This window comes from Anticarsia gemmatalis, chromosome 21 (genome assembly GCF_050436995.1).
Source record: "Anticarsia gemmatalis isolate Benzon Research Colony breed Stoneville strain chromosome 21, ilAntGemm2 primary, whole genome shotgun sequence".
Classification (NCBI taxonomy): Eukaryota; Metazoa; Arthropoda; class Insecta; order Lepidoptera; family Erebidae; genus Anticarsia; species Anticarsia gemmatalis.
This window is the reverse complement of record NC_134765.1, coordinates 519418-531685: the sequence shown is the minus strand read 5'-3', so window position 1 is coordinate 531685 and position 12268 is coordinate 519418. Positions and strand designations below refer to the sequence as shown.

Here is a 12268-nt window from a genome sequence, read left to right as displayed (position 1 = left end):
TAACATTTTTTACTGGTACTCTGCTCCTATTAGTCGTAGCGTGATGATAAATAGCCTAAAGCCTTCCTCGATTGGTCTATCTAACACAGAAATATTTTTTCAAATTGGACCCGTAGTTCTTGAGATTAGCGCGTTCAAACAAACAAACAAACTCTTCAGCTTTATAATATTAGTATAGATTAATAGTAGGTATTAGCTGCCTCTTTGAAAGAATAAGTACGGCTACAACAGTTACTTAACAACTTCATAATTATTTTCAAAACCTCTTATGTTGATTTTTTATGAGAGTTGCCTGGACCAAATCAACAAAATCAATTGGAATTAAATGTTTTCAATCAATGGCAAATGTTTATTCGAGGAAATAGTTTGTATAGGCAATTCAGAATTACAGGGTTTAAAAAATATTTACAGTATATCGTAAGAATGGGATGTCTGTAAACGGCCTTAAGTTCTTCATCTAGCATGCAAACGCTTTGCATGCCTTTGAACTTCTAAACTTCATTTTATAAAAAAAACAACAGCTGAACAAAAATGGCGTCGACTTGTCAAAGATAAAACCATCCGTCAAAATGTCGAAGCGCCTAAAAATTGTAAAATGAATAAAATCATGGCAATATATAAACCACAAACTCAACAACATAACTACTCTGTGCGTAAGTACTTAATTAGTTTCTTCTAGACTACTACTTACTTTAACCTTTTCACCGCCACGGACGTTAAGAGACGTAAAATTGAAAATCGCTCACGACGCCATCGACGTGATAGCACGTCAAAAATATCACTTTTTTATAGTTCAAAATAAACATACAACAATACGTTTCAAGTGTTTTCTTTCTCCTGTTATTATTACCTAAACATATTTATTACATTATTACACAAAGACATATAATAATTAGACAGTTGTACCTGAAAAAAAAACAAAGTAAATCATCATGCAAAATGTATAAATTTAGCCCGCAAATCCACGCCACAGACGTGAAGACGCGTCAACTAGTGATGTGCAAGGAAAAGGACTACAATCTAAACACTTTATGCAATATTTCGAAAACAAATTGAAATACTTCACTCCTTTCTGAAAAAAAAATTTTTTGTCTGATATGTTTTAAATTAGATTCAATACAAACCTAAATATGTAATAAAACTACCATATCTAGTGATAAACTCATGACTAAATAAGTGCAAATCGATCATTTTGTGGCAACTCTCGCGCATCTCTATTAGCGGAATCCCTTACAGTGCTTCGTACGCCACTGACGGAATCAGACGGCGCGCTCTGACGTCACCCGCGCTGCTGGACACTCGTAGTGTTGTTGCAATACGTTATTAATAATAGGTACATAAATTCTTGTGTATAATAAATTTTTCGTACACCATCTGCGCCACAAAAATGTCTTCAAGTCAAATGACGACAGAAGAGCTGTTGAGAGTGTTAGAAGGTGTAGAAGATGATGTTACATATTCTGAAGCAGAATCTTTAAGGAGTGACGATTTAGAGGTAAGTTATTGTTTGAATACATTAAACAAACAATAAAGGTATTATTAATGTTGTAGGACTAACAAAAAAACACAGTTATCATGCCAATACGTACTATCTATGTTTATTGTACCTTTTAGGTATAGTTACTACTTTTGTCGTTATTCAATATTAGAAATATGTTATCACTACATAGTATATTTGTATGCTTAAATCTTTAAAACTACGCAACAGATATTGATGCGTTTTTTTAATAGATAGAATGATTAAAAAGGAATGTTTTATGTATAATATTACATTCAAGAAATAGTGGAGAAATATTGTTATTAAATACCCGTGCTAAGCAGGAGCGGGTCACACTGGTACATCTCTAATATAAGGCGGCAAAATTTGAAATCGCAGCGCTGACCACGCCAGTGGCGTTTCTTAACGTCAAAAGGTGTCGTCACAACTGGGATTAGTGCTGTGACTTTTTGAATAAAATATTTGAATTAAGTACTTTTTTTATGCAAATTGTTCGTGTATATCATTGTTATTTTTGGGTAATGAGTACTGAGTAGTGTAAAGTTGACACATGGGAGAAATTCAATAAAATTTTGTGGTACTTTTATGCAATTTTTACTCATAATATAAGAACACGTAAAATTAATCGAAGTTTTATCGATATACACTTTTCCCGTGACTATTATTTTGTAGGTATAAACGAAGGAATTTATTGCTTGGCGTGGGGAACACCGATTTTCAATATTACTCTGGCGGTGAAAAGGTTAACAGTTACGTACAAATATGGGGTAGGTAGTACTCATTGGTATTAAAAATCTAAACTGTATCGTATACCTATGTACCTCGGATATTTCTAGCATGGTAAATCACACTAGTACCTCAGAGTACCAGTACTGAAATGCTAGAGACAGTAAAGTTTGCATGTAATATAATACGTCACTATTGCAATTATATAAGAGCAGGCACCATCTTCTTTCCAGGCTAAACTGACTGCCTAACCCAGTTCTCATGACAATTGGAAAAGACGACCTGATGCCCGGGTATGTATCTAGAACCATTATTCTATAGCATCGCTATACTCAATTTTTTTATCGATACTCTGAATAGAAAGACATCAACACACCATCATCGTTACGTCTTTACCGTCCGCGCTCATTGCAATTGCGTGTCAGCGGTCCCTACTTATCTATTTCTCAGCCTGGATATAGCGGATTATTGCATCATTTACACACGTGATGGTGGGACATGACGATCTACATGAAGCTATATTATTATGTTATTAAAATATACTTCGTGGAAAGCCTCTTGATTCCAAACTATCGTCACCATTTTCGTCCAACCCTTTAGCGGCAGCAACAACGAAACGGGCCAACAGTACAGCCGGCGCGGCATGGAGGGAGGGGGGCGGCAGTCACGACTGCTCGGTAGACTGCTCGGCAAACTGCGCGGAGACCACCACAAGCACGATAATCTGCCTTTAGACAAACGATACTCTTTCACTTCTTATGCGTAAGTACCTAATCACTTAACTTCAATTTATGCCCAAGGTAGACAATTTATTGGGCTCAGGGTGAGGCTGAGGCATAAGGTGTCTTTCAAAGATTTGCATCTACGACTAAGTGAAGTCCAGCAGCGATTACCGCCAAAAAGAATATACCTAATAGGTGCGATCTAATTTAACCGGCGTAGAGTTCACCTCTTTGGTTTGCGGAGGCCTAAACAAACAGAAAAACCTTAATCCGATGAGATAGGATATCTTTCCAAGCAAACGTACCTTCTTACTCTAGCATGAGCGAGAGTACAGGCTGTGGCAGTACAGTAGAAGACGAAGACCTGGACTTCCCACAAATGTCCAGGACTTCGCCGAAAGTGTCGCCGAAACCCTCGCCGATTCCCTCATCGAATGCTTCGCCCAAAACGTCTGACGCGTCGGCTAAAGTCCCCAGCGCGATAGACGATACTCAGTTTGCTGCTAACATTGACTTGAGGTTTGCCTTTTTTTTCTTATTATGTCTTTTTATTTATGTAGTAGGTATCTACCTACTGTAATAAGAGGTTGGGCGTCAATTAGGGAGCTTGTTGTCTTTCTGAAAAAATGTAGTGTATTTAAAAAAAAGGCTTAGGTATGTGATCATAATATCAGTGGTAGAATTCTCGTAGAAATGGAGCTAAAGTAAAGGGATATTTGTTGTGTTGTTGAAGGTGTAAATGTGTTTCCTCTAGGTACGGTGGCCAGTATTTAACTCCAGAACAGCTACCCGAGTTTTGTGAACAACTACATCATCTGGTTGAAGTGATACGAAACATACAGTCTTATGCCAAAGTCACTGGGGAGTACCCGAGGTAAACGTCTTGATTTTTTCAGTGTGATGTTTATTAGGTAATTAGGTATATATGTACTTAGTTCAAATGAAATTGTTAAATAGTACTAACTTTTACGTTTACTATTGATTTTAGGAAAACGTTTTCATTCTTGAGCAGTTTTCTGAATAATTTTTGTATTATGTCAATCTTCTGAATACGGTTCGCTTTGTTTTTATCTACTTATGCCTATTTTGAAGATTATGAACAAAAAAAAACTAAGTCAACTTACTTACTAACTAGGTAATCTTTACTATGCTATTTTGGTGGCCAGTTATCATGTTTAAGTTGGTACTCATATTTTTCAAGAGCTTCTAGCTAGGCTAGACTAGTTTTCGACCTATTCATAGCCATCCCCTCGCTACCAGTTCTCTAGAGCGTCGCCTAGAGCAGGAGGCTCGTGAGGTGTGGTCGCTGGTGTGCGAGGCGCGCAACGCCCGCGCCGCCGTGGCGAGGACCAGAGCACAGCGCAGAGCTTTACGAGCTCATAGGAAACATCTGTTGTCACATCTCGCTAACTTGAGGGACTCAGGTATGTACTGATGTTTTTACAATAGGCGAGTGACGATACTGACTGACTGACTGACTGAAGTATGTACGCATGATGAAACTATGTCAACTGAAGCCGTATGAGTAGACCGAACTAACTGTATTACTATTTAGCTTTTCATGTTGATTGCTTGATTTCGTTTTCATATGATGGGATTATGTCAACTATGGCCATATGAATAGGCCGGTAATGGTCCCAAAACAGGCCCTTTCAACACTCTTAGTAAAATATTGTTTCTCAACCAAAAATGATGTGTCTTAGTGATTAAAATTAGATACGATGATGTTATGTTTATGACAGAGATCCGAGAACTAGAGAGTACCGTGCGTCTCTCCGATAGAAAGTTGTTCAAGAGCTGGGAAGTGCTGAAGGACTCCACAGACCCTTCTGCGTTCGACTCTTTACTTGACGAAACCAAGGTATGGCTAATCTATACTTATAATAAATCTGTAGAGAGGTCAATTCTGTACATTGAATATATTAAAAAAAAAACCAATGGGGGATGTTTAGTAACGGATACTGATACCGAATCTGCAATTTATAATTTTCTTTTCTGTCTGTCTGTCTGTCCTCCGTCTGTATGTTACGCTATCACGTAAAAACTACCGGTTAGAATGCACTGACATTTGTTATATGCATAGAATAAGTAGTGGAGCAAATATTGGGATACTTTTTATCGCATAAAATTTCATAGATTTTTAGAAAATTGAATAAAATACGTAGAAATCGTTTGAACCTGCGTTTCCCTAAAGAGACCATAGATGGCATTGCAATTCATTTCACAACATTCGCATGCATATGGTTAACGCGGTGCCTGCCGTAACGATACCTGTTGTTAGCACCAACCAATAGATGGCGTTATGGTCAGCAACACAGCATGTTTTTCCTAATTAATTTATTTTGATTGCTTTATAGTAAAAAAAATACCTTTAAAACAGGCTATACATTTATAAGATTTTCAAACATAAATGTTGTATGATATCACAAAAATGTTGGTCTACGTGGTTCCGGTGCGGTCGGGATATCCTAGATGGCAAGCCGAGTAATTTCGTTTGTTGTCGTTGTTCGCCACAACTGACAGATGGCGTTGTTGTTCGATTCACATAATATTTAATAACCAAATTAGAGCATTTCTCAAAATATTTGACCATACTCTCAAAAATAGTCTAAAAATAAAATTCATATATATTGGACATATTACGCTAAATATAGGTAGCTTAAACTATTCAAATTCTGAATTTGTGATTGATTTTCTGTTTTAGAGATGTTTTATATAAAAAAAACTGTAAAATATTAGTTAAGGGTAAAATAAAAGTTCTTTTTTTGTTACTTGGAAATCAGTGTAGAATCATAAAAACTCACTCAAATTGTTTTATGTTTTTATATTTTTCTATGTAGATTATAACATTATAACATGTTGAGAAAAGAAAAATTGTGAATAATGTAATACAATATTTTTTATTGGCACTACATCTGCTTTTTTGTTACCATTAACACTTTCTACTCACAAAGTTTTGTTTTTCTATTAAACTGAAAAGGAAGAATGCTATATTTCTTATTTATTATAAAATATCTGTCATAAAGTTAATTTTAAGCCATTACTTAATGTCTTTAAATTTAAAATAATAACAATATTTAACATAATTATCAGCTTTATTTAGGGACAGTAACAAAAATAGAAGCTTCGGTAACATAATTGGAAATGTTAGGCTTAGCATACACATACTTGTCATTATCATAAAACGGAAATAAAAAGTAGTAAAAATCAATACAAAATTAAAAAAAAAATTACGAATGTTTAAAACATTCCAAAAATAAAAGGTTCATCAAATGAACTAAAGGAAACAAATAAAAACTTGTGCCTACTTATTTATCACCTTATTTTTAACAATACATTACAATCAATTAAAATCCATTCGAAAAATAAAGAAAGTACTTTAGTGCTACGGTCAGCCGATTCTACCCAGCAACCGTTTTTATTTTGTAATATTTATATAGATATATATATTACATATTAGTACAATACATTTATTGTAGTAGTATGTAATAGGTATTATCAAGTTTGGTGCTCGTTTGAAAATGATGCCCTATTCATGTTAGATCCTATGTAACAATTTTCAAATTAAGCAATATCAACGTAACTTTAGAAAGAGAAAGCAATATTATGCTATAGGAGTTAAAAATGTAGGTACCTAGGTATTAATTTAATTGTAGGTACCCACCTACAACAAATTTTTTATGAGATATGTACCTGGCTTTATAAAATCCTTTTTTGTTACCCCGCGTTCCGATTATACGTTACCACGCGAAAGTAACAAACACAGAAGTAACGAAATGAAGGTTTTAGATATTCAAAAAATAAAATTTCCGTTAAATTCTAACAGTTGAAACAAGTATTTTGCATCAAATTGTAGTGCATAAAACTAACTGTTAACCAATTTTAACAAAATATTAAATCACTATGAACTTACCTTGACACAACGTAACAAATCCTGGAAAGAATTTGTGGCAGTGCAGTGTGAAGTGTCTGGTCGCGGTTGTTGTTGACTCCAAAATGTATTTTTCAACAATATCGCGAAGTAAAATGTCATCTAAAGTCTTGCCACGAGTAAAAACACTAAATAATTTAACACCTTTTGAAAAAAATCGATACGATAATCGGTAACAAAATCTGAATTTTGTTTCGGAACTTTTTATGGGACAATATTAGATTTGAAATAAAATAAACAAGTATAGCATGTTTTACAATAAACTCAATATTACATGAATTTTAATACATTAATCAGTGTTTTAGGATTAAAATATATATAGGTTCTTAGAATTTTATAAATTATATGAATTCGAAATCACTGCGGTCACCATGGGACAAACTGTTTTCCATACTACGAGAATTTTGATATTTTAGATTATTACATTTTAAAATTAACTAATCAATTTGTACGCTATTTTGATATTTTGTCTGATAATTTAATAATATTGATGAAGTAATGACAATCGAAAATATTAGTTGTAATATCATATTAAAAAAATAATCAAAAACAAAAACATGGGACATTGTGATAGTGGATGTGGTCAAAAAATTGAGAATGGAGAATGTTACTAGGTATGCCAAATATTGAAATTTTGACACAGTATAGCCTGTATGTATACATATAAACTAGTTTTTGTTTCAGTCAAAAATACCGAATAGTTTTGATTTTATAAGCATTCAAAGTTTCGAAAAATACCGAGTCCCGCTAACAGCCGCGTGAGCGGCTGTGACGTCATACTACTTTACCGCGCCGCGCGGGCCGCGTCCCGCTTAGAATTAAGTCGCCAATCGTTGTTGTAGGTGTAATAGCTTGCGTAGAATTTTGTTGTGTTTTCGTCCGCTTATGTATAAAATAACTTATAATAATAGTAAATACTATTCGATTAATAAAATGGATAAAGGATTTTAAAAAGGGCAATCAGATAATCTACCTAAAATAAATGGAATAATGGTTGCGAATTATTTGTGAAACAAATAGAGGTTTTGTTGCTTCCGAAATCCTACTTAATATTATAAATTTGAAAGTTTGTGAGAATGTACATATGTACATACATAAGTACATAAGTAATACATACAATAACATACATTTGTCATTGTATGTATGTATGTATGTACGTATGTGTGTACGTACGTACGTATGTATGTATGTATGTATGTACGTATGTATGTATGTAAGTATGTAGGTATATAAGTATGTATGGATGTTTGTTATTCTTTCACGCAAATTTTACTGAACCGATTACGATGAAATTTGATATATAGCTGAAGACCCAGAATAACACATAGACTACTTTTTATCCTCGAGTTCCCGAAGGATCGGGATTTACGCGGGAAGGGTTTCCATGCGGACGAAGTCGTGGGCGGCTTCTAGTCTAGTATATTATACATAGGTATAATAAGTAATAATCTATACTTATATACTTATACTTATATACTTATACTTATATAATATTATAAAGCCGAAGAGTTTGTTTGTTTGTTTGAACGCGCTAATCTCGGGAACTACTGGTCCGATTTGAAAAATTATTTCAGTGTTAGATAGCCCATTTATCAAGGAAGGCTATAGGCTATATATCATCACGCTACGACCAATAGGAGCAGAGTAACAGTGAAAAATGTTACAAAAACGGGGAAAATTATGATTATCTTAAGTGACGCAAGCGAAGTTGCGCGGGTCAGCTAGTGTTAGATATTTACGTTCAGTGCTTATTATAATGAAACAGTTTTTAACCGAAATAATCGCATACTTATCGATTTTACATTTTTCCTGCCACAGTAAAATCAATAAACTCGCGATCAATCCGGTTAGAAATTGTTTCATTATAAGATGAAGTTATTTATTATTACTTATGTACTTACCTACATAATATTAAATTACATTTAGGCACAACATATGATTTCCTAGTATTTGAATTGAACATTTTTAAAAGTATTTAGGAATAATTTCAACGCACCGAGCGCGCGACCGTAAGCGGACTGTGTGAGCCAGACTGAGCAAGTGTAGAGTGACGTCACACCGTCACCGAGAGCTAGCGTCGTGTGGTTACAACTTGTTTTATTTATAAATCGAAAACTAATTGACGTATCGAAGTAATTTTTTCACCAGTATTTTTTATTTTTAAACGAGAATATGGAGTGCTAAAAATCAAAATTAGGTAACATTCTCCATTGCTCATTAATTGGTTGCATTAAGGAAATAAATTGGATAGCTATGAAACAGACTATGTGGTAAGTTTTAAAAAATAAACAACGGATGATATAAGTATAAAAAATAATTACGGGTTACGCAGTTTCGGACGTATCATCGCAAGTATACATTATTACGCGTGTAAAGAGCTCCGGCGCAGATAGTTCTGTCTGTACCTATAATAATATTCTGAATCCAGACGGGTAAGCAATGGTCAGTCTATAATAAGGTATTATATTTTACACTGTAAACTGCTACGGATACAGACGAGAGCGGAAAAGAAGGTAACCACAGGAAATCAGGCCTGCCTGAGCCTGTGTCACATTGTGTGCCTTTCGGGTCCCTTTCGTAAATAACCATTCTATGACAAAAGAGTTGTTAACATTTTTATGTATAGGTGTATCGAGTGCTTCGCAATTCGCGTGCTCAAACGAATAAGCAACAGTACGAAATTCACGCGAGCGGAGCCGCACGGGTCAGCTAGTGCTCCAATAAATTAAACATAAATTTCACTGAGGGCTTTGTATTACCTTATTAACTAGCTGAAGTCATCATTCAAGAACTAAGACTCCCAGAAGAAAGAATAGTGAAGTTATGATTAGGTGAATAAAATTGCTTAATCAACACAAGGATAACTAAATTGTATGCAGGTTTATTGCTCATATTTATTCCCTTCTGCTTCAGTAGATGAGCCGCTTAATGTTACTATTCATTTTATTTGATGATGCAGAACAAGCAAGCTGCATTAGAGTGTCTGGTCAGACTGGTAGAAAGCAAACGTGCGACGTTATCCCGTGGCGCGAAATCACCTACACCACTGCCGCCGCCTGAACCGAGGGATCGGGATAATGATGGTAATACTATATTCCGATATGTTTCAATTTTTATTGCAGAATTAAATTGGCAAATTCATGGAAATCAGCTAGGGTTGAAAGAATAGCAGGTCTGATGAGATCAGTGCCTACACTGTGTGTTGTGAATAAGTTCGATGGCTACTCCTGTCTCAATTTATGTCAGGCTTAGTGGTCGGTAAACAGTTATAAGTACCTACTATCACACTGATATTTTGCTTTTATAGTGGTAAATAGGGATCCAAGCTACTGGTTATTTGGTGCAGATCACTTAGGCACGCCTTTGAAAGCAGTTATCAAAAAACTTACTCTTCTGAGTCTTCTAGACAAAAAGACATTCTGCAAAGTTGTCTGATTGTCTACACAACACAATAGTGGTGTCGTCAGATTCGGGCACGACGTGCGCGTCGGGCGGGCGCAAGCGGCACGAGGCGCGGCGCGCGGGCGCCAAGCGCCGCCGCCGGGAGCCGCGCTCCGTGCCGCTGTCCGGGGAGCCCAGCAGGCATGCGCCGCCGCCACAGGCAAGTTATTTACATTGTACCTATTGGACTTAAGACATAACCCCCTCTTTCATTCAGCTAGGTTATCCATCCAGAACTAACTGTGACGACTATCATGGAATACTTTTTTAAATATAGAGGTACGTATATACGGGTAGGTAGTCTTCTAGAGCTAGGAATTCAGTTTAGGGTCACATTTTGATTGATTTAAATTCTTTTTCGTGAGCTTGGTGCCTGTTTTCGGAGCCTAACTGCAGTCTAAATAGGCAGGCAAAGGCACAATGAAGTTGTCAGTCTTTTATATATTCTGAGACAAGACCTTGAAGTAAGTTTCTGGAACCGAAAAGGGACTTTCTAATTAGAAAAAAATAAAGTCCTTTCACTTATGTAGTCCTATTAATAATTATAATTAGCAGTTCTACAAGATTTACTTTATTGAAAGGCAATGATAGGAAATCCCCCAGCTCGTAAAATTGTTACACACTACACGTTCCTAAAGCCATAAAATGGTTTGACGTAAGATGTGGTTGTAATGACATACGGTTGCCAAGCGAGAATTAAGGAAATTTTGCAGATTTTTATCGATTATCGTAAACGTAAACGAAATGTATTTTGGACACGGTTTTGACTTGATTGTATAGCACAATATTAACACCATGCTGTAGCTCTTTCGTACCGAGTTTCGTGTAGAAAAAAGCTAGGTATAATTTCCCAGAAACTCCCATTTTCTAAAATTATTTATTATTTTTCTTCTTGAGAGAGGAACCGACCTGGAATTAGGCTTTCGAGAATTGCACGAACTTCGAATCTCATCTCGAAGACGAAACCTATGAAAAAATCGCATTATTACTACTCTGCTGTAGAGGCATAAGTAGATACATAGAGATATGCACAGACGTTTAGGAGACCTTTACACTGAAGTTATGACAGTAGGACGAAGCGAAGACAAAGATATAGGAGTCCTTTAACAGGATAAGAAATAGTCAAAATAACAGTCAGTCTGTTCCCCAGGTGACTCTGTACATCCAAGGAACAGAGAGTACGTCACGTTACCGCGTGAGCAGCGCCGGCGCAGTCGCCCTCACGCCGCTAGAGCTGCCCTCTGGCGGCAGCGTTAGAGATATACTGTTTTTTACTACCAACTGAATAATATATTGCATACGGAATATGATGGCGTTGTTTTATTTGATTAGTTTTTTATATATAGTGTCTTCGCAGGATAGTGTCTTGAAGTGCTCATTAAGCAGTTATTCCCAATTGCCATTTTTTATAAGTATAATCCAAGTATTTTAATATTCAGGAAACTTAATCATAAGAAACTTTAGGTACCAACTAACCTACAAACTTGGTAACCGTTCTAGGTGAGGTCTGTCTGTCTTCTTTCTGCTACTAGGTATGACTATATGTAGCTTAATATAGGAGTAAGTATATATCTAAACATAGGTTAGAAAAGAGGGTAGGCCAACTTTTTGTTAAGTAATTTGTTGCTCATGAGTAGGAACTACGCATTATGTACGTTTATGCGTTTTAAAAACCATTAAATTGAAATTAATGGTTTGTTACGCGTTAACTTCACATAATTGTGACAAGCGTGAAACTAATTAATTAATTTAACTTGATTAGTTACGTGCATGGTAACTGCGCATTAAAATGAATACCAACAGGAATCTTAAATTCTCTCTCCCAAATTCACTCTTTCCAAGCAATTAATTTCTGATTCCGGTTGCAGGTTTATAGATGTTGATCTTTACTTAAGAATGAAAAGTTTAACGAGTACCTACATATTCCTAATGCAGTAAATCCCTTGAACT

General features: G+C 35.6%; 1 protein-coding gene across 4 annotated transcripts; it reads left to right on the top strand.

Annotated features, from left to right (window-relative positions):
* The first annotated feature begins 443 nt into the window (after positions 1-443).
* On the top strand, positions 444-11628 carry LOC142982429 (uncharacterized). 4 transcript variants are annotated; one of them, XM_076128938.1, is made up of 10 exons: positions 444-649; positions 2458-2517; positions 2825-2986; positions 3265-3465; positions 3701-3820; positions 4207-4370; positions 4689-4807; positions 9837-9960; positions 10333-10478; positions 11469-11628. In XM_076128938.1, exons 2-10 carry the CDS (start codon positions 2486-2488, stop codon positions 11601-11603), a joined length of 1203 nt encoding a protein of 400 aa, XP_075985053.1. In that variant the 5' UTR covers positions 444-649; positions 2458-2485; the 3' UTR covers positions 11604-11628. The 4 variants fall into 4 exon arrangements, with proteins under 4 accessions (XP_075985053.1, XP_075985055.1, XP_075985054.1 ...); XM_076128939.1 differs by having other exon boundaries at positions 502-653; positions 10345-10478; XM_076128937.1 differs by having other exon boundaries at positions 502-653.
* Positions 11629-12268: the final 640 nt, after the last annotated feature.

What these genes read in the sequence shown, in the direction of transcription:
- LOC142982429 (XM_076128938.1), top strand. Translation starts at nt 2,486, where the DNA reads ATGACAATTGGAAAAGACGACCTGATGCCCGG. An exon ending in TACTCTTTCACTTCTTATGC is followed by an intron (nt 2,987 to 3,264) that starts GTAAGTACCTAA and finishes TTCTTACTCTAG; the next exon opens with CATGAGCGAGAGTACAGGCT. An exon ending in GCTGCTAACATTGACTTGAG is followed by an intron (nt 3,466 to 3,700) that starts GTTTGCCTTTTT and finishes TGTTTCCTCTAG; the next exon opens with GTACGGTGGCCAGTATTTAA.